Raw genomic sequence first — 21,988 nt, 5'->3', positions numbered from 1 at the left:
AAAATAAATATATGCTTGATGACAGAAACCAGATATATGCCTAGTCTCAAAGTATCTCCTTCAAAATATTTAGGAATTACAAAGGGAAAAATGTTTCCATTGGAGAATCCTGACAGATACCACCTTAGCCAAGTGATCAAGGTCAACATCACCAGTAAAACATAGCAACATCATGTACACTCTGATATGATGCACTGAAGGGGGCACATTTGCATCAGTAGTATTCTTCCCCCAAAATGCAAAACCTTCATCTAATTATGATAAAATAGTAGACAAACCCAAATTGAGGAACATCACACAAAATAACTATTCAGTACTCTTCAAAAGTGCCAAGGTCGGGCAGCCCGGGTGGCTCAGTGGTTTAGCGCCACCTTCAGCCCAGGGCCTGATCCTGGAGGCCCGGAATCAAGTCCTATGTCAGGGTCCCTTGCATGGAGCCTGCTCCTCCCTCAGCCTGTCTCTCTCTCTGTCTCTCATGAATAAATAAATAAAATCTTAAAAAAAAAAAAAAGTGCCAAGGTCATGGAAGATTGAGGAACTGTCACAGATGGGAAGAGAATACAGAAACATAGCTATTAAATGCACTGTGCAGGGATGCCAGGGCGGCTCAGCAGTTGAGCGTCTGCCTTCAGCGTGATCCTGGAGGCCCAGGATCGAGTCCCACATCAGGCTCCCTGCATGGAGCCTGCTTCTTTCTCTATGTCTCTGCCTCTCTCTCTCTCTCTCTCTCTCTCTCTCTCTGTGTGTGTGTGTGTGTCTCATGAATAAATAAATAAAACCTTATAATAAATGCACCTGTGCAATCCTAGACTGAATACTGGAACAGAAGAAGGACATCAGTTAAAAAAAGAAAAAAAAACCTGGGCAGCCCGGGTGGCTCAGCGGTTTAGCGCCGCCTTCAGCCCAGGGCTTGATTCTGGAGACCCAGGATAGAGTCCCACGTTGGGCTCCCTGCATGGAGCCTGCTTCTCCCTCTGCCTTTATCTCTGCCTCTCTCTCTCTCTCTGTGTCTCTCATGAATAAATAAATAAAATCTTTAAAAAAAAAAAAAAACTAATGAAATCCTTATAAATTTTGTACTTAAGTTAATATTGTAGCAAGGTTAACTCCTGGTTTGATAAATGTTCTACAGTTATTTATGATATTAACATAAGAGGAAACCAGGTAATGAGCACTGGGTGTTATGCTATATGTTGGCTAATTGAACTCCAATAAAAAATATACAAATATACAAAAAATGAAATTGAAAAAAGATGAATGGATAAAGAAGATGTCTATTTATACAATAGAATATTGCTGAGCCATCAGAAAGGATGAATACCCACTATTTACATCGACCTGGATGGAACTGGAGGGTAATGATACTGAGTGAAGTAAGTCAATCGGAGAAGGACAATCATCACATGGTCTCACTCATACATGGAATATAAGAAATAGTAAAAGGGATTATAAGGGAAAGGAGGGGAATTGAGTGAGGAAAATTAGAGAGGGAGATGAACCATGAGAGACTCCTAACTCTGGGAAACGAACAAAGGGTTGCAGGAGGGGAGGTGGGCGGGGGCATGGGGTAACCGGGTGACAGGCACTGAGGAGAGCACTTGATGGGATGAGCACTGGGTGTTACATTATATGTTGGCAAATCGTATTTAAATTTTTAAAAATGTCAAAAAACACAAAAAAATAATAAAATAAAATATTAAAAAAAGGAGGAAACCAGGTAAAAGATATATCCGAATTCTCTATTTTTGCCACTCTTCTGTAAGCCCAAATGTTCTCAAAGCTTAAAACTGTTAAAAAAAAAAAAAAACTGTTAAGAAATGCTTTGTGAAGTTAAAATATTTAATAAAAGTGTTGAGAGATGAAATTTAGCAAGTTTCTCAAAAAACTGAATAAATTTTTTTGAAGATTTACTTATTCATTTTATTTATTTATTTTTTTAAAATATGGAACGCTTCACGAATTTGCGTGTCATCCTTGCACAGGGGCCATGCTAATCTTCTCTGTATCGTTCCAATTTTAGCAAGTGTGCTGCGGAAGCGAGCACTACTTATTCATTTTAGAGAGAGAGTGAAAGTCGGGGAAAGTCAGAGGGAGAGAATCTCAAGTAGACTCCTCACTGAGCATGGAAACCTAACTCCGGGCTCAATCTCCCTACCCACAAGATCATAACCTGAGCCAAAACCAAGAGTTGGATGCTTTAACCAACTGAGTGATCCAGGCACCCCTAAAATTCTTGACTTGCAGGCCAAGACACTTACCTGTGATTTGACAAAAGCTTTCCCTCATTTGGGGAAGAAATAAGCTTATAAAATAAAATATTGTTTCTAAGCATAGTACCAAAAAGCTTTAGTCATTTTGGTCCAAAAAGATAATTAATGAAAGTAAGAGAAAAGAATGAAATGTCCTATAAAAATGTTAGATCTTGGGCAGCGTGGGTGGCTCAGCAGTTTAGCGCCGCCTCCAGCCTAGGGCCTCATCCTGGAGACCCAGGATCGGGTCCCACATCAGGCTCCCTGCATGGAGGCTGCTTCTTCCTCTGCCTGTGTCTCCACCTCTCTCTCTCTCCGTGTCTCTCATGAATAAATAAATAAAATCTTTAAAAAAAAAAAAAAAAAAAGATGTTAGATCTTTCAGTTTATCCTACTTTAACACTGCTGGGCATCTATGACTGCTCGAATAGCTCTAGTACTTACTCCTAATGTTCTAATTTCTGACCCTATTTCCTTAGATCAAACTAAAATCTCAATAGATGAATGGATACGGAACTGAGGAGTGCCTGGCTGGCTCAGTCAGTACAGCATATGACTCTTGATCTTGGGTTGTAAATTCAAGCCCTATGTTGGGTATAGAAATTACTTAAAAATTAAAAAAAAAAATCTTAAAAGAAAAAGGTGTGGGGCGCGTGTGTCTGCACACACACACACCAGCACACACATGCGTGTACACAAACAGGAATATTATTCAGCCATGAAAAAGAATGAAATCTTGCCATTTGCAACAACATGGATGGAGCTAGAGAGAATAATGCTAAGCAAAATCAATCGGAGAAAGACAAGTATCATATGATTTCACTCATAGGTAGAATTTGAGAAACAAAATGAGCAAAGGAAAAAAAGACAGAGATAAACCAAGGAAGACTCTTAACTATAAAGAAAAGATGGTTGCCAGAGGGGAAGTGGGGGGGAATGGTTGAAATAGGTGAAGGAGATTAAGAGTACACTTATGATGAGAACTGTGTAGTGTATAGAATTTTTGAATCACGGGGATCCCTGGGTGGCTCAATGGTTTAGCACCTGCCTTTGGCCCAGGGCGTGGTCCTGGAGTCCCTGCATGGAGCGTGCTTCTCTCTCTCTCTCTCTCTCTCTCTCTGTCTCTCATGAATTAATAAATAAAATCTTTTTAAAAAATTGTTGAATCGCTATATCGTACACCTGAAAGTAATACGTTATGTTAAGCATAACAGAATTAAAAAAACAAAAAAAATTGTAAATAAATTTTTAAAAATAAAATCTACTTCACACTAGCCTCATATACTCAGAATCTTATACTCGAAGAGGCCAAAGAGATAATCTAATCCAGTGTTTCTCGAAATGCCATCCCAGACCAATACCACCAGAATCTCTAAGAAACTGCTGGACATGCCAATTCTTTACCCCACTCCAAAACTTCTGAAACAGAAATTCTGGTGGTAGAGTCCTGTAATGGAATTTTAACAACCATCCAAGAAATTCTAATAGTGACTAAAATTTAAGAAGCACTGATCTTATCCAATTTCCCTCACTATAGAGTGATTTGCTTAAACAGAAGCAGCCACATCTGGGGCACCTGAGTGACCCAGTTGGTTAAACATCTGCCTTCAGCTCAAGTCATGATCTTGGGGTCCTGGGATCCAGCTCTGAGTCAAGCTCCCTGCTCAGTGAGGAGTTTTGTTCTTCCATTGACTCTTTCTTCCACCCCCACTTGAGCTCTCTCTCTAATGAATAAATAAATTTTTTTTAAAAAGCAGCCACATCGGGATCCCTGGGTGGCGCAGCGGTTTGGCGCCTGCCTTTGGCCCAGGGCGTGATCCTGGAAACCCCGGATCGAATCCCACGTCAGGCTCCCGGTGCATGGAGCCTGCTTCTCCCTCTGCCTATGTCTCTGCCTCTCTCTCTCTCTCTCTCTCTCTCTCTCTCTATGTGACTATCATAAATAAATAAAATTAAAAAAAAAAAATTAAAAAAAAAAAAAGCAGCCACATCTAAAACCTAGGCTTTCAACCTCCAGTCCACTGCACTAATAATGACTTACCCCACACTGTCCCACCAGAGGTCTTAACTCTTACTTCTGAGACAGTAAAGCATAAATTGAATTCCTATTTCAAAAGAACACCACCACAATTATCTTATCTCCCTTTCCCTTTTATCATTTTCTGTCCATCAACTTTTTTTTTATTTTAAGATTTTATTTATTTATTCATGAGAGACACAGAAAGAGAGAGAGAGAGAGATACAGAGAGAGAGGCAGAGACACAGGCAGAGGGAGAAGCAGGCTCCATGCAGAGAGCCTGATGTGGGACTCGATCCCAGGTCTCCAGGATCACGCCCTGGGCTGAAGGCGGTGCTAAACCACTGAGCCACTTGGGCTGCCCTCCATCAACTTTTTGACGTATGGTATGGTTTTATCTTGTTTTGCACAAAATTTGTCACTTTAAATGAAGTACAACATTCCTGAGAGGCAATAGAAGCCCAAAAATTAGACGCTTAATTCCTTAAACCGATTAATACTATTATTTTCTATAGAGCTAATAAGTGTTTCTCATGTATCTTCTCTACTCCCATCATTTTTCTCCTTTCTGTATTTAAAGGAAATATTATTCAGTTTTATTAATCAATTTATGATTATTCTCCTACCTGATATCAAGGGTCACTCAAATGCCATATGTCCCACAGGCCAACTTCTGCAGGCGTATTGTACATAAATATGTAAAGATGAACAAGACACCATAAAGTTTAAGTAAACCCCAAAATATGTGCAATAAACTGAGAGGAAGAAAATTAATTTAATTGAAATTTTAAAAAAATTTTTCAATTAAATATACATAGAGCCTAGATAACCTTAGCTTATCAGAACTTCAAATTTTAAAATAAGAAAAATTTAAATAAGCTAGTAATTAAATTCTTACCAGGCCTGGTGTGGTATCTTCATCACTGTCTAGATCCTGACTGCTTTCCCTGTCAACTTCCCTGAGAATCACTGTATCTGAAGTGCTCTTGTGTTGTTGCTTGTCACTTTCAGTATAAACATCTAAGGATGTTTTTTGCAGTGTGGATTCTGCCTTAGAAGATGTGGCTGCCATCCTTGGAGTTAAAATCCTTCTGCAAGTTTTCCTTATTTCAGTCTTCTTACATTTCTTACATGCAACTTCATTGTTAGAATTCTTATCCAAAAGGGATTTGGGGTGCTTAGGTTGGTCTGGCTTGTAATTACTGAGTGAAAAGGGAACAAGAAACACCTTAGGTGTTTTTCCTAAAACCGTAGTCTGCACTGGTCTCAGAGACACACAAGTGATGTTTTGGTTTTCTTTATATTCATTCACCTATTCAGGTCAATAAAAGAAAAGAGAATATTAGAATCCCAGATCCTATGCCTTTTCTTACAGGTCTGTGTAAATAAATCTAATTTCCATTTTATCACGAAAACACAAAGTCAAACTGACAGCCTGTAAAGAAACTTCCCTGCCCCTCCCCTCCCCCATCTAGATATCTAACTCATTAACCTGAACTTAATTATTTATTATACTGGATGCATTTTTTACCCAAACTCTGCAGACCAATAACTGTGTAATAATAATAATGACTACGTTTGTAACTGAGATTACGCCAACTGTCAGCTTCTGAGTATCTGGAATTGTTTCCAGAGGGGGAAGCCGACGATTACAACTGCCTCAAAAGCAAACGCAGAGTCCCTCATCCCACTCTGTCCCTATTTCTGGAGTTATTGATATGAACCTTCCCCAACGCTGAAGGTCGAGTTTCCATTGAGGAAAACGGGGCCGGGATCTTCCGAAACACCACCTCCGAAAAACCCGTTAGGCTGAGAGATGCCCCAAGGAGCGGGAAACAGTTACGGAGTGCGGAGGCGGGGGGTGCCAAGTCTTCGCGGCCTCCCGGGCCTGATCCCCGCAGTCTTTCACGAACACAGAGGCAGGAGCAAACCCGAAAGCAACAAGCCATTTCTCACCTTCACCTGGAGTCGCTGTCTAGACAAGCCCGCCTTCTCCTCACGACCCGCGCGCGACCCAGACATCTTTCCGCGGCTCAGCAGCTGGAGTCTTCCCGCCAAGATTGCGGCGGGCGGCGCGGGGAGGGGGGAGAGGGAGGGGCGGCGGGGGGAGGGGAGAGAGGGAGGAGTAGCGCGGCTGGGGCGGGGCCTGCGGGCAACTGAGAGCGGCCTGAAGCCAGCTGGCGGGACCGGGAGGAGCACGCGGGTCTCGCGGTCCTCTCGGTACGCGTCTAGCTCACCCAGCCTCACCCCCACACTCAAATTCTCTAGGGATGCTATTGGACCGAACCCACATTTTTACCTTAGGTTGGGTATTTTTGATGCTGCTGATGCCAGTATCTCGCTTTGAAAAACACTGGCGCTTCTGAGGAAAAACCACCTTGCCTTGCAATGTGAGCCTGGAAAAGATTCAGGCGCACTTACATGCCGTATGTTTAGGCTAAAATCGAAACCAACATGCAGTCTTTACCTGAGTCCCCTGGTTCCTCATAACCCGCCCCCCCTCAAGAAAATCATGCCCTGTGGCTACCATATTACCTTCTTCCTAGGAAGGGAAGCATTTTGATTTTTTTCAAGAGCTTATAAGCTGGTTTAAATTTCACCTATTTATCTGCCTACCAGTTAACTAAGAGCCTAGTGATGACCTTACAAGGCCCAAAGGCCAGAAAAAGTTGTGAATCGAATCCTTGTGTCACAAAGTAACAAATAAGATTTTAGTGTCCTGTATTTCTTACAGTCACAGCCATATTTAACTTTTTTTTTTTCCTATTCTTTGAGTTGCTGTGAGTCAAAACAATCGTTTTCTCATATTTACTCCATCTGGACAGCATGGTTTTGGAGCTGTTAAATTCAAAATATAAATTTCTACCTAGTCTATTTTTAAGACCCTTTTCTTTCTACCCCATAACTGCTTCCTTGGTCAGTTACATGGATCCTTCACTGTTCCTTGCTCAAGACTTGCCCCATTTTCTTTTCTTTCCCAGTCTAGACCCAATTTTACAACATAGGTGAAATGATTTGAGAACTAATCCTATTAACAGTAACATCAGGGCCCTCCATGATCTGGTTCTCACCAAACTTTCACCACTCCTTGACTCAAAAATCAAACAAAATCAAACTTTTCAGTGTTTGATACATGCCGCGCTATTTGTAGACCTCAAGACTTTGTTCATGCTGCCCCAACTCTCCCTATCACAACACTTAGGAAATCCTTTCTGTGGTGAAATGCTTTCTGACTTCCAATAAACCAATATATATATATTTTTTTTTTTACAAATCCAGCTAGTAAATTGATTGCCCTAGAAGACTTCCTAAATAAAATTCAAGCCTTTAAGCAATATTCTATACTCCTTAAAGAGCTAAGCACAGCAAACTCAGCAAGTACTTAATAATTACTCATGTACTTATGTAAAAAGTCATGTCTACACAGGAATGTTTTAATAGACGGTGTTGAGAAACTGAAAAAAACTGGAAAGCCTAAAAGCACACCGTTCTGACTCCAAGCATTCATTGTTTCAGGCACCTTACGGGATTTTTTTCTTTTTTTCATGGCAATAGCGTAAATCATCAACACCTGCCCTCACGTGAGGAAAAAAAATACCTCACCACAACCCACTCAGCCTCATCAACTGAGCTAATCAGGGGCTATTATCAGGACTTCTCTTCTCATTAAACTCCAATTCTGAGCTTTCAAGAGTCTGGACAAACTGCCTTTCACTATCCACTCAATTCCTTATTCATCACTATCTCATTTTCCTCAGCTTCACACAAAGCTAACAAAAGAAACCCGTAATTCGGACCTGCCTCGCCACAGGATCTTAACAGCAAAGGCCAACGGGAAGCAATTTCCCGCCAGAAGCGACGTCCAAACTCTGCGAGACGGAGGAAGCTAGAGCAGCCGAGGAACATGCGCAGTAGCAGCGTCCACGCCCACAATCCCACAATCCTCTGGTCGCATATTTCCGGTTTTTCTATCTCAGACGTAGGTGGTGTTTCTATCTGTTGCGCGGTCGTGCCCAGTGCTTCCAGAGGAGGTTTTTTTTTGTCGTTGACGTTGTTGCGGTTCACTGTTTGGAATCACTGAAGTTTCGGGAATCGCTGCGGCTGCCATCAACATGTCGGTCCCAAGCGCACTCATGAAACAACCGCCCATTCAGTCTACGGCGGGGGCCGTCCCGGTTCGCAATGAGAAAGGTACGGTGCTGAGCCGGTTTCCAGTCGGATTTTACCTCTTCCTTTCCCAGCGTACTGCAAACCTACCGCAACAGACCACCCCAACCCTACCGACCCTTAAGACGCTGCCCCCAAATATCCTCGACTTTTCCCATCAAACTCGCACCCGGTCGCGTTGCCTAAGGGGGAGAATACCCACTTCCATCTCATCTTGTCCATATCGCCCGGCGGCTGCTCTCACAGCAAGCATCCCTCGTCCTTTGGCCTCCACTGTTAAGTTAGACTGTATACACAGTAAATGCCTGCTTTTGCAAGGCGTTGTGCGGAATACGGTCCCTCTTTTGTTTTCCGTAGCAGTCTGTGCCGCTTCTGTAACTCTTCTGTGTCTGTCTCCCTCTACTGCATCATGAACTCAAACGTCCTTGAGACAGGAACCGTGTCTTATTAAACTTTTTATTCCTTTCAACCAACGCTGTGACTGTATGAAGTTGAATACACACTTGTGTGAGGCAGTGCCCTTAATTAACCTAAAGAAACTCATTTTGTAGGTGTGAGACCTGCAAAAAGAGACATTCTAAGCAGTGTGATTCCTGTCACATAGGTGATATAAACCAAACGATATGGAAGTGTAGAGAAGGAATGATCTTTTCAGATTGAGGTAATCTAGGAAAGCTTCTTGAAGAACATGGCATATAAACCGATCCTTAAAGGATCAATAGAATTCCAGTGCAGATAGAAGGAACATGTTTGGAAGGGGTTAGACTAAAGAGTCCCTTTTTTTCAGGAAGGATTTTGGAAAATAATATGAGCTCTTTTTTTATTTTTTAAACATAACAGTACATAATCTTGTGCAACTTGCCTTTTTTTAAAATTCAAGGTGGCTTTTGAGAAATATCCTTTGATATATAAAGAGCTAATTCATTCAACTACTTATAAATTCCATTGTATAAATGAACCAGTTTATTCCTTCCTGGGGGACAGTTGTGTTGTTTTTTCTATTATAAACAGTGCTGTAATTGGCCTTTTTTTTTTTTTAAAGTAATCTTGACACCCACCTTGGGGATCAAACTCATGACCCCAAGATCAAGAGTCATGTGCTCCACCAACTGAGCTAACCAGGCACCTGTTGTAGTTGTCATTCTTAAATGTGCCTCTTTAGTGCACTGTGTAAGAATTTCTCTAGGGTAGACTCCTAAAAGTTCATCATCAACCTAACTAGCTATTTCCAGTTGCTCTCCACAGTGGGTTGTAAGAGCATTAGGAGTTTGTATTTACCCATATATTCATCCACACACTTAGTTGTATCAGATTTTTAAATTTTGTCCAATCGAATTATGAAATATCTCATTATTTTAATTTGCATTTCCCTGATTACTAGTGAGACTAAGCATTTGTCAGCTATCTAGGTGTTCTCAGAATTAGCTGTTTCTGTCATTTATCCATTTTCTACATCCCAGATCTCTCATATCTTTTTCCTATTTTGTTTTGGTTCTTTGTCTTGTCTTTTCACTTTAATTGTGGAGTTTTCTGTTTCATAGGCCTTTTTAATTTTAGTGTTTTTGGATTTATCAATTTTATCTTTTATAGCTTGTGTTTTTTTTTTTTTTAAGATTTTATTTATTTATTCATGAGAGACACAGAGAGAGAGAGGCAGAGACAGACACAGGCAGAGGGAGAAGCAGGCTCCATGTAGGGAGCCTGATGTGGGTCTCGATCCCGGGTCTCCAGGATCACGCCCTGGGCCAAAGGCAGACGCTCAACCACTGAGCCACCCAGGCGTCCCTCTTGTGTTGTTTTGTATATTGTGTTAAGAAATCCTTCCCTATACTGAGATCAATTATAAATATTTTCTCAGTGTTTCTATATCCTAAATACGATTGAATACAAAATTGCGCAAGACAGATTCTAATTTAAGGAACTTGTAATCTAGGAAGGATGTAAGTGTTTTAAGATTTTTTTTTCACACGTGGGTCCTTAATCCATGTGGAATTTTTTGTGGGTGTGGTGTCAGAAATCTAATTTTGTTTATGGTTAACCAGTTGTCCTTACAATTCCATTGTTTGACTAACCCATCCATTCTCCACTGCTTTTTAATGTCACTTCTGTAACATACCAAGCTCCTGTGTAAAGGTTTGTTTGCTCTCTACTCTGTTCCATTGGTCTCTATATACCCCGGAGTCATTAATATATTGTTTTAATCACTGTAAGTTTAAACTAAGCCTTGCAATCTGATATAGAAACCCTCCTCCACCTCACTACCTTCTTTTTTTTTAAGACTTTACTGTTATTAAAATTTTATTTATTTATTTATTTATTTATTTATTTATTTATTTATTTATTTATTTATTTATGAGAGTAAGAGAACATGGAGGGTAGGGAGCAGAGGAAAAAGGAGAAGCAGGCTTCTCTTGCAGTGACCAGCAGGGAGCTCAATGTGGGGCTCCATCCCAGAACCCAGAGGTCATGACCTGAGCCAAAGGCAGATGCTTGACCAACTAAGCCACCTGGGCACCCCAAGACTTTTATTTTTTTATATCAATTTTATGTTTACATTTCCCATATACCCTCTGCTCTGACACATGCATAGCCTCCTCCATTATCAACATCCTCCACCAGAGTAATACATTTGTTGCAGTTGATAAACCTACATTAACACATCATAATCACCCAAAGTCCATAGTTTACATTAAGGTTCATTCTTGGCATTGTGTATTCTATGGGTTTAGACAAATATATAATGACGTATATCCATTATTGTGGTATCACAGTATTTTTACTGCCCTGAGAATCCCCTGTGCCCTGCCTATTCATCCCTACCCCAACCCAACCCTTGGCAACCACTGATCTTTTTACTGTCTTCATAGTTTTGCCTTTTCCAGAATGTCATGTATTTGGAATCATACGGTATATAACTTTTTCAGATTGGCTTCTTTCACTTAGTAATATGTCTGTAGATTTCATCTATGTTTTATTATGGCTTGATAGCTCATTTCTGTTTAGCACTGAATAATATTCCATCATCTAAATATACCATAGTTTATTCAGTCATCTAGCAAGGAACATCTTGGTTCCTTCCAAGTTTTGGCAGTTATGAAGCTAAAGCTAAAATAAATAATCAGTGTGCAAGTTTTTGTGTGGACTTTAGTTTTCAACACCGTTAGGTAAACACCAAGGAGTGCAGTTACTGGATCATATAGTATGAGTATGCTTACTTTTATAAGAGACCACCAAACTGTCCTCCAAAGTGGCTGTGCCATTTTGCATTCCCACCAGTAACAAATGAGATCTTGTTATTCCACATTCTCTCCAGCATTTAGTGTTGTCAGAGCTCCGTAGTTCGGTTATTCTAATGCATATGCAGTAGTATCTCATTTTATTTTGCATTTCCTTGACAACATATGACTTGAAACGAATATGTTTATTTGCCATCTGTGTATCTTCTTTGGTGAGGTGTGTTAAGTCCTCAGCCTCACCTTATTCTTCAGAATTGTCTTGGTTCTTTTGTCCTATTCTTCCATGTGATTTTTAGAATCAGCCTGGGAACAACTATTAATGGAATTGCCTTAAAATTATAGGTCATGAATTTATTGATTAACTTGGGCACGGTTGCCATCTTCTCTTTCTTAAATATGACATATTTCTCTCTTTATTTAGAACTTTTGTATCTTCCAATATAATTATATATTTTTCATCTGAAAAGCCTTGTACGTCATTTGTTAAATTTATTCCTTGGTATCTTGTAGTTTAGTTACTATTGTAAATAGTATTTTTAAACTTTATTTTCTAATTTATGTAGATAATGTACAGGTACACTTATTTTTATCCAGCATTTATTTGGCATTCTCCCTGAATTCTTTTTTTTAGTTTGCCTGTTTGTTCTCTTGTATTTTCTGCATATAATCATAGTCTGCAAATTATGACAGTTTCTTCCTTTTCAATCATTACCTTTTATCTCTTTTTTTTAAGATTTTATTTATTTGGGATTTTATTTATTTGGTGGCTCAGCGGTTACACGTCTGCCTTTAGCTCAGGCGTGATCCCAGAGACCCGGTATCCAATCCCACATCGGCTCCCTGCATGGAGCCTGTTTCTCCGTCTTCCTGTGTCTCAGCCTTTCTCTCTGTGTGTCTCTCATGAATAAATAAATAAAATCTTAAAAGAAAAAAAAGGATTTTATTTATTTTGAGAGAGAGAATGAGCGAGATGGAGAGGGAGCAGCAGACTCCCTAGAGCAGGGAGCCCAATGCAGGGCTTGATCCCAGGACCCTGAGATCATGACCTCAGCCGAAGGCACTTAACTGACTGAGCTACCTAGGCACTCCTATCTCTTTTTCTTATTGCCCTAATTAGAATCATAATAAAATGTTGACTAGAAGGTATGATAGGGACAACATAAAGATGCCCACTGGTTTTTAAAGGAATGCTTCCAATTTGTCATTAAGCATAATGATTGTTATATCTTTTTTTTAAGATCTTTATTTATTCATACCCTTATTTATTTATACTCTTAAGGGCATAGGTGAGGTGGAATAGCATGAATTTGTGACGGATGTAGTCAGCCTGTCTTCCTCCATTTCAGTATACTCAAGTTAGCCCTCTTTATCATTAGTGTTGGTATTCGCAAGAATGTTTTCCCATGACTTGGCCTTGACAGGAAAACACCATTAGATAAGTAGAGGGCTGGATAGTGGCAATCTCCTTCTGCTTGAACTCTTGTTTACCAGGAATATAGGGCTCTACCTGCAAAGGACATTGGGAAAGAGGCTACTGAAACATAAGTTATGTTTATCACCCAGGTGAGATTTCGATGGAGAAAGTGAAGGTAAAACGTTATGTGTCGGGAAAGAGGCCAGATTATGCCCCTATGGAGTCCTCAGATGAGGAGGATGAAGAATTTCAGTTCATTAAGAAAGCCAAAGAACAAGAAGCAGAGCCTGAGGAACAAGAGGAGGATTCATCCAGTGACCCTCGACTGCGGCGTTTGCAGAACCGTATTAGTGAAGATGTGGAAGAGAGGTAATGACTAGGGTTGTTTCCTTACACCTATACCCCTACAGGTTAGTTAATAACAACAACAATAATAGCTAATACTTGAACAGTACTCATTATATGCCAGTCACTATTCTAACTACCTTTAGTAATTCTTGTAATCCAGCCAATAACCTTATGAGGTATGTATTATTATCCCAGTTTACAAATGAGGAAACTAAGGCACAAAGGGTCAGGAGAATAAGATGACCAAAGGTATACAGCCAGCAAGTGGCAACCAGTAAACAGCAGGACCTCTGGTCCAAAGGCCCTAGTTAACTAAAGGAATAGAAAACACAGACCATTGGTTGGTTTGTTGGGAGGAGGAGGTCTTAAAATTAGAGAAATTGATTTAATCCACTCATTTATCCTAAAGGCTAATGAGGGGAAATTACACTGAAGAAGTAGGATAAAAGGCCTGATGATGAGTGAATGGATTCACGTAGGAAAGGGAGCTTCCCAATGAAGGATTTCATGTTGTATGTTGAGACATTACCTTAGAGTGCAGACCAGAGATCCCAAACTTTCACAGTTCATTCAGTCTCAGGAATTTTCTCAAGGAGTCCCTAGGTCTACTTTATTTTATTAAGTAGATCCAAATAATTGAATAAATATTAATGTCTTAACATTTGAAGCCATTTGAAAAATCTAATATGCATAAAAGAAAAAACATTCTTATTTCATTCTTATATAACTATAATTATTAGTGGGGGTTTGTGTGCCTCTTGGACACTGTTTCTCAGACCTTGAAATCAGATTGACACTGGCACACATATCCTGTCCCATGTTGATCTGCATGTAGTACTTGCTTTTTATATAGCAGGTACCAAAAATCCAGTTTCACAAAGATACAATATCACTGAAAAGAAACCTAGTATGATCTAATGTTGAAACTGTGAACTACCTGGAGCTATAAAACAATCCCGTTGCACCCATATGTTTGTTGCAGTGCCTCATGGTGTTTCAGCTTACATTGAACATTTTAGGTCCAACCTAACTATTTGCTCTCATGCTTTGATTTTTTTTTAAGATTTTATTTATTCCTGAGAGACACGGAGAGAGGCAGAGACATAGGCAGAGGGAGAAGCAGGCTCTGTGGGGAGCCTGTTGCAGGACTCGATCCCAGGACCCTGAGATCATAAGCTGAATCAAAAGCAGACAATCAACCACTGAGCCACCCAAGTGCCCCATGAATTATTTTCGTTTTTCTGTCCCTCAGTTTCCCTCTCTCAAGACTTCACTATTAATAAAGGCAAACAACCTCCAGGTGCTCTAAGACTAAGGAAATGTGGGTAATGCTCTTTCACTTTTGTGACATTGGTGTTATACTTGAAGATGCTGTTTTTCAGATTGGCTCGACATCGGAAAATAGTAGAACCTGAAGTGGTAGGTGAAAGTGACTCAGAAGTAGAAGGAGATGCATGGCGCATGGAACGAGAGGATAGCAGTGAAGAAGAAGAGGAAGAAATTGATGATGAGGTATAAAAAGGGAAAATGAGAAGTTCTTTCTGGGTCCGAGAAAAATTGGGGCCTGTTCTCCTTTGTTGAGTTTCCAAAGGCACAAATTTGATACTTTGGCAGAACCCTGATCCAGTGGTTCCCCGTTTGTTGGAGATAGAATTAAAAATAAAATGATGCTAAGTTGTATTTAGTTATAACAGAATTTATTAAATGTGCTGAGGGGAAAATAAAAAGCTGCCTTAGAGCACAGGTCATTGGGCTGACTGACTTGGACATATGACTTGACAGGAAATAGAGAGGCGCCGTGGCATGATGCGTCAGCGAGCACAGGAGAGAAAAAATGAAGAGATGGAAGTCATGGAGGTGGAAGATGAGGGACGTTCTGGGGAGGAGTCAGAATCAGAATCTGAGTATGAAGAGTACACAGACAGTGAAGATGAGATGGAGCCTCGCCTAAAACCTGTCTTCATTCGAAAGTAAGTATGTCATAAACCAGGCCTGATTCCACATAGTTACTACTTTCCATGTCTGAAGATGGAAGCCTTTTTTTCCTCTCTCAGGCTTTTCTGAAATGTCAGCTGTAAGTGAAAGTCTTCTGCCCAGTTCCCTATCTATGCAGAATATTTGCTGAGGAATATCTTGGTATTAACAGAGAACCTGAGTTACGTGCTCATAACTCCCTTTTTAAAGAGCATATAATCTCCCCACAGTCCTGTAAGGCACAAAATTAAACTTGAAAAGTGAATTCCTGGTCCTTTTCTAATGGCAAGAAATCTTACAATTTATAATCCAGGAGGTTCTTGCTATTCAGGCAGTTATCAAAGATGAATGGAATTTTAATGCTTTAAATACCTAGGATGACTCCCAACTTTGGCTGTTTGCAAATAATAGAGCCAGCGATTATTGGGCTTTGTCTCATTTGGATGGGACTTAAGCTAGAGACAAAGAGGTCCACTCTGAGGACTTTGGGCAATTAACAGGACTTCTCTGTTGCAGGAAGGACCGAGTAACAGTTCAAGAACGGGAGGCTGAAGCATTAAAACAGAAGGAGCTGGAGCAGGAAGCAAAACGCATGGCTGAGGAGAGGCGCAAGTACACACTCAAGGTACTGGGGAGTGGCTGTAAGGATTGCATGCAAGGAGGAGTATACTTAGGTTTGTCAGGAAAATAAGGAGATCCAACAGTTAAATGTTCTCTTTACCCAGATTGTAGAAGAGGAGACCAAAAAAGAGCTGGAGGAGAACAAGCGGTCCTTGGCTGCACTGGATGCTCTCAATACTGATGATGAAAATGATGAGGAAGAATATGAGGCATGGAAAGTTCGGGAGCTAAAGAGAATCAAGAGAGACCGAGAAGATCGAGAAGCGTAAGTAATAAGATGGGCCTGTAGTTTAATATCAATAATGGGACAGGTTACTACTAGGGTAACTCTGAGGCTCAATACCTACCATGAGTTAGTTCCATTCTAGCTTTCTTTAGGGTTCCTGCAACTGAGTGAGTTTCTCATAATTGTAATGTGGCTTATTCTAATAAAATTAGTGAAAAGAAACACTCTGTCAGTGTTTCTCTTGATAGAGTGCCAGTGAATACTTCCTGTAGTTTCCTAGTAGGCACACACAAGTTATTCACTGTTATTAATTATCCAATCTTGCATAAAAACCCAACCCAAAATTTGGTGACTTGAAACTGTTGATTATTCCTCACAGTTTTGGAGTTCGCTAAGCAGTTCCTCTGCTGGTTTCACCTGGGCTCTCTTAATGCACTTGGATCCAGCTGGAGAATTAACTGGGCTAGAGTGTCCAAAACGGTTTCATTCACATGTCCAATAGTTAATGCTAACCTGCCTCACTTCTTCAGTGGGCTAGATCGGCTTCCTTATAAAACAGCCTCATGGCAGTATTCGAAGAGGACAAAAGTGGAAACTGCCAAGGTCTTTTGAGGCTTATATGTCATTTCTGCAAAGGGGCATGCATATTGTGAGGGGAAGAATTTGTGGCCTTTAAATACTCTACCACAGTCAGTATTGTTAGATCAGAATCATTTCTGAGCTGCATCACTCATTCTTAAAAATTACTAGGAATGAGAGGGTAATCCCAGATTACAAAAGGAAACCATGAATAGAAAACTCTGTCCTCAGCCTGCAGTTTCTAAGATTTTTATCCTGGGTTTCAAGGAGTGCATGTACCCTTTAAAATCATATACAAAGTTATGTCTATTTGTATTTTTTTGGAGACAAGGGATATATGGCTCCCCTCCCCCCAAAAAGGGTTAGTCACTGCAATCTAATTAATGATGGTAACCCTTGGTTTGTCATGTATGTACATACACAATTACTTAAAAAAATGCCAATTAAATCTTAACACAGTTATGTTAAATTCTGGGTTTTTTTAAAGCCAAGTAGGCTTTTTAGGGAAGGGAAATTACTAACATTGCAAAGTCAAGTAGTAATATTATGTCTGAACCTTATAAAGACTATTGGAAGTTTACAATAAGACCATTTCACCTTTTTATTTGTTGGGCTCCTAATCTTAACTCCTAATAGGCAATGACTAGAATTAAGGAAGGTGAATAATGCTTGAAAGATGAGACTGCATTAAGTTCAGATAATTGAGTCTCTCTGAAACTGGAATAATACTAATAGTTTTGTTCTCCACACAGGCTTGAGAAGGAGAAGGCAGAAATTGAACGAATGCGAAACCTGACTGAGGAAGAGAGGCGAGCTGAGCTTCGGGCAAATGGCAAAGTCATTACCAACAAAGCTGTTAAGGGCAAATATAAGTTCTTACAGAAGTATTATCACCGGGGTGCCTTCTTCATGGTAAGGAGTCAAAAGGGAATGGGAAGTTTGGGCTATAGAAATAATTTGGAACTTTTGAGTTCTTTTCTCCCCCCAAGAATAAACTGTCCTGGGATGTTACTTCTACTTGCCAATGGTCAGTGTTCTCATTTATTTTTGCCTCTAAAGAATATAAATCCAATAGAAAAAAGCATTGACAACACGATTTTAGAAGTAGCAGCCACTGTTCTCCATTCAGGCCCAGATATCAGGAGGAAATGGTGTGTAATAGAAGAATTGAGGAACTAAAATAGTGATCTATGTATATAGATATAGACTACTTAAATCCCCAAAATTAATTAGATAATCACTATTCATAGCTGAGTGAGGAATTTTGCTTATGCAAATATTTGGGAGGTTGAAATTTAATTCCCTTCAATCTGAGCTGACAAAGTGACTAACCAAAAAAAAAAAAAAGAAAAGAAAAAGTTTATTATCTAGCCAGTATGTGTAATACCATCAAGATTTTGTTCTTCACATGAAAACCAAGGTCAACCTTGGTTTGACCAAGGTTGACCTTGTTAACCTTGTAACCTCTCACATGTTAACCTTGTATAAAGTGATGAGGACTTCTTCCAGATTATTTAGATCATACCAGTGATAATTCCTTAATGGAGAGATGTCAGGAAAGGGAATGGAAGAATTGATTGCATTTATTACTCTAATCATGTGGTTCCTTAAATTATTACCTGATGCTATAGGAGTTTGAACCAAAAAGTAGACCCATTTTTTTCAGATGCTATATCAAACCTTAAATATCCCCACTGCAGCTAGATTCTTGGCATTTACTATAGATATCAGTAAAATCTAAACTTCAATGGAGGATTCCATACTTGCCTCCAAAATCAGTTGCAGTCTACTCAGTCGGAAATGTTTGCTTATTAAATAGTGTCTCTGTTCATGTAGTTTTCTAGACAAGTCATTGGAGATTATGAATTATTTCTTTATTGCTTTAAAGTCATAAAATATCATTGCCTACACGTTTCAACAGCTTTAACAGGCTTCTGAAAGAACTGCCTTGCTGGCTAAGATATGTAAGGAAAGGGTTATGTAAGAGTCTTGGTGTGCATTCTCCATGAACTCTCCTCATCTAGACAAGGAGAGTGAAATTAAAATACCTTCTGAGATTAAATGAGGGACTCCGCCTCTAACAAGGAGAAAAGCAGATCTCACAAAAACTGTCTTCCTTTTGAAACCTTTCTGTAGAGACTACTCCAAAATTGTGTTAATTCCTTCACTATGTGTTATTTATATAACATTATAGTTTTACTAATATGCTCATTTGAAACTATTCTTTATAGTTATTTTTATAGTTTATTAATAACCTTTTGAGCATTTACTGTGGAAAGGGAACTACTGCTTTTTGGGTTTTTTAAGGTGGGGGTTAAAGATTTATTTGTTTTAGAGAAGGAGAGCAAACTGAAATCAAGCCCCATGTTGGGCTCCCAGAGGGAGAGGGAGGAAGAACTTTAAGCAGACTCCACACTAAGCACAGAGCCCAACATGGGGCTTGATTTCACAACCCTGAGATCACAACCTGAGTCAAAACCCAGAGTCAATCTCCTACTAAATGACCGTGCCACCAAGGTACCTGTTTCTTTTGTTTTGTTTTTAAGGAGGCTCTGTGCCCAGTATGGTGCTTGAACTCGAAACCCTGAGATTAAGAGTTGCATGGTCTAGGGGCACCTGGGTGGCTCAGTTGGTTGAGTGTTCAACTCTTGATTTTGGCTCAGTTTATGATCTCAGGGTTGTGAGACTGAGCGTCACATTGGGCTCTGCTCTGGGTGTGGAACCTGCTTGAGATTCCCTCTTTCTCTCTCTCTTTACCCTTCCCCCCTCCCTGCCTCTTTCTCTCCCTCTCAAAAAAAAAAAAAAAAAGTTCATGATCTACCAACCAAACCAACCAGCAGTTTGACACTGCTAGAGGGTATGTAATTTTTACTTCAGATGGCTTACAACCTAAACCTGGGACCAAGGCAAATATATACTATAAGGATGAGTGAAAACACTGTGGCACTTCTGAAGAGGGAAATGTTTTACTTTGTAGAAGATGGAAAGGGATAACATGAAGGAGGGGACATTTCAGATGTGTAGACTTTCTGACTTCAGTAGTACAAAGATATTCTCGGTAAAGGGACTAGGAGTGGAGGCAAAAAGCATCATCTGTAAAGGGAAGTGACAAGAAGTAGATTAAAGCTAGATGGCATTTGGCCTTGGCTACTATACAGAGGAGTTGTGCTAATTTAACAAAACGGAACGACTGGAAGTATTTGAGCAAGGCAAAGGGATGAGGTGTGCTTTAGAAACAGTCTAGAGGCAATATAGTTAAGGTTGATTCTAGGGAAAAACTATAAAACTCAGGGAATTAGAATTTATAAGTGGCAATTCACTATGGACAAAGATTACTCAAATTTTGAATCTGGGTAATTGAGAAAATGTTGGTTCTATTAACAGAAGTTAAATCAGGAAGAGGCTGATTTGAAAAGGTTAAGGAAATTATTTTCACTTTAGATGTGAGTCTGAAGTCCCAACAGAATATCCAAGTTAAGTTACATAATGGGCAGAAAATTCAGGATGAGATTTGAGATGCTTCTGCAGAGTTGGAAGTCATAGGACTAAGTGAACATACTGAGTGCAGAGAGAATATAGCCAACCTTCAGGAAATGTCTACGTTTAGGAAGGAAAAAGACAACACAAAGGGAAAAAAGTATCATCTAAACTACATCTAAGTTCTTGAATAGGTTTAATACCCTCATTCTTTGTATCCCTTGTTGTAGAGTTTAATAAATTTGTGGTTTAAATATATGGGAAATAAAAACCACAAGATTGATAAGACTCTCTTCTATAGGATGAGGATGAAGAAGTATACAAGAGAGATTTCAGTGCACCTACCCTGGAGGATCACTTCAACAAAACCATTCTTCCCAAAGTCATGCAGGTATGGAGTACCTTAAGAACATGAGAGAAGTAATGTATCAAGGGCTGGGACATGATGTTTGGTGGTATAACTCAGCATCTATCCTTCCTTCAGGTCAAGAACTTCGGGCGCTCTGGTCGTACCAAATACACCCACCTTGTGGATCAGGACACCACCTCTTTTGACTCAGCATGGGGCCAAGAGAGTGCCCAGAACACAAAGTTCTTTAAACAAAAGGCAGCTGGAGTACGAGATGTATTTGAACGGCCATCTGCCAAGAAGCGGAAAACTACTTAGAGTTCAACTATTTATTCTTCCAGCTGTGAGACATAGGGATGTCTCAGTATCTGGTCTTTGATTTGCTTTTACCATTATTTACATGGCCCCTGTATCCAGCTTGTTGGACCTACTGCCATACTTGGGACACTGGGCAATCCAGTCTTTGAAGGTGCTTAGTGAGGTTTGGACTTATGCTGAGAAACCCACAGAAAAGCACTATCCAGGTAGGATCAGAGGCCCCCCACTTAAAACCATTTCTGAGAAATCGTAGGTTTCATGACTGCTCTGCCTTCCCAAATTCACTTGGGATTATTCAGGTTTCTTTTTCCAGCCTCTTAGCTTGGGTTAGAAACATGGGCATGTAAGTGAACAGCCCTACTTTATAATAAATTTAAGCTCACCGATACCTGTTTTTGCATTTTTGGTTGGAGTCAGTTTTTCTAGGTGAACGTATTTTTTTATCTATTTATGTGTATGTGTCAAATTAAAGAATTACACACCAAGGGCACCTGGGTGGCTCAGTAGGTTAAGTGTCCAACTCTTGGTTTCAGCTCAGGTTGTGATCTTGTGGTCAGGAGGCTGAGCCCCATTCTGTGGTCTGCTCGTAGTTGGCTTCAGATTCTCTCTCCCTGTGCCCCTCCCTCCTGCTCGAGTGCACACACACTCTCCCTCTCTCATAAATAAATAATATTATTTAAAAAATCATATACCAAGAGGTTTCTTACGCTACGGGGAATAAAATGTGCAGGCTGACAAGAATCTACCTATTAAATAGAAGCAGAGAATTGGACAGTGTTTCACTTTTTTTTTCTTCTTTTTTTAGATTTGAGAGAGTGCATGGAGGAAGAGCAAAGGGAAAGGGAGAAGCAGGCTCTCCACTGAGCAGGAAGCCCAATATGGTACTCATATCCCAGGACCCTGGAATCATGATCCAAGCTGAAGGCAGATGCTCAATCTACTGAGCCACCCAGGCATCCCTCCAAGTTGCAATGTAATAACTAACATCAAGCTAAATTCAGTGGTTTCTCACT

General features: G+C 40.0%; 2 protein-coding genes and 1 non-coding gene across 5 annotated transcripts in view; 1 reads left to right on the top strand and 2 right to left on the bottom strand.

Annotated features, from left to right (window-relative positions):
- WDR76 (WD repeat domain 76) overlaps window positions 1-8,338 on the bottom strand; it is a 52,170-nt gene extending 43,832 nt beyond the window's left edge. The window contains exons 1-3 of one of the 3 annotated variants that reach the window (XM_072809614.1): window positions 8,064-8,338; window positions 6,566-6,662; window positions 5,165-5,468 (exon numbers count right to left, since the gene is read on the bottom strand). In XM_072809614.1, the coding sequence (XP_072665715.1) occupies window positions 5,165-5,468; window positions 6,566-6,662; window positions 8,064-8,172 (510 nt within the window). In that variant the 5' untranslated portion in view covers window positions 8,173-8,338. The other 2 variants (XM_072809612.1, XM_072809611.1) reach the window with 2 other exon arrangements.
- LOC140623382 (U6 spliceosomal RNA) lies at window positions 1,938-2,044 on the bottom strand. Its single transcript, XR_012023005.1, has one exon. It is a non-coding gene; the product is annotated as a U6 spliceosomal RNA (small nuclear RNA).
- MFAP1 (microfibril associated protein 1) lies at window positions 8,201-21,662 on the top strand. The gene is made up of 9 exons (XM_072809625.1): window positions 8,201-8,457; window positions 13,233-13,452; window positions 14,814-14,943; window positions 15,214-15,401; window positions 15,922-16,030; window positions 16,131-16,291; window positions 17,584-17,743; window positions 20,610-20,699; window positions 20,793-21,662. Exons 1-9 carry the CDS (start codon window positions 8,379-8,381, stop codon window positions 20,973-20,975), a joined length of 1,320 nt encoding a protein of 439 aa, XP_072665726.1. The 5' UTR covers window positions 8,201-8,378; the 3' UTR covers window positions 20,976-21,662.
- Window positions 21,663-21,988: the final 326 nt, after the last annotated feature.

The sequence above is a fragment of the Canis lupus genome, chromosome 32 (genome assembly GCF_048164855.1).
Source record: "Canis lupus baileyi chromosome 32, mCanLup2.hap1, whole genome shotgun sequence".
NCBI lineage: Eukaryota > Metazoa > Chordata > Mammalia > Carnivora > Canidae > Canis > Canis lupus.
The sequence above is the reverse complement of the archived record's forward strand: the minus strand, read 5'-3'. Positions and strand labels throughout refer to the sequence as shown.

Coding starts and splice junctions, on each gene's coding strand:
- MFAP1 (XM_072809625.1), top strand. CDS start 8,379: ATGTCGGTCCCAAGCGCACTCATGAAACAACCGCCCATTCAGTCTACG. Junction 16,292..17,583: donor GACCGAGAAGATCGAGAAGC/GTAAGTAATAAG, acceptor TTCTCCACACAG/GCTTGAGAAGGAGAAGGCAG. Junction 20,700..20,792: donor TTCTTCCCAAAGTCATGCAG/GTATGGAGTACC, acceptor TCCTTCCTTCAG/GTCAAGAACTTCGGGCGCTC.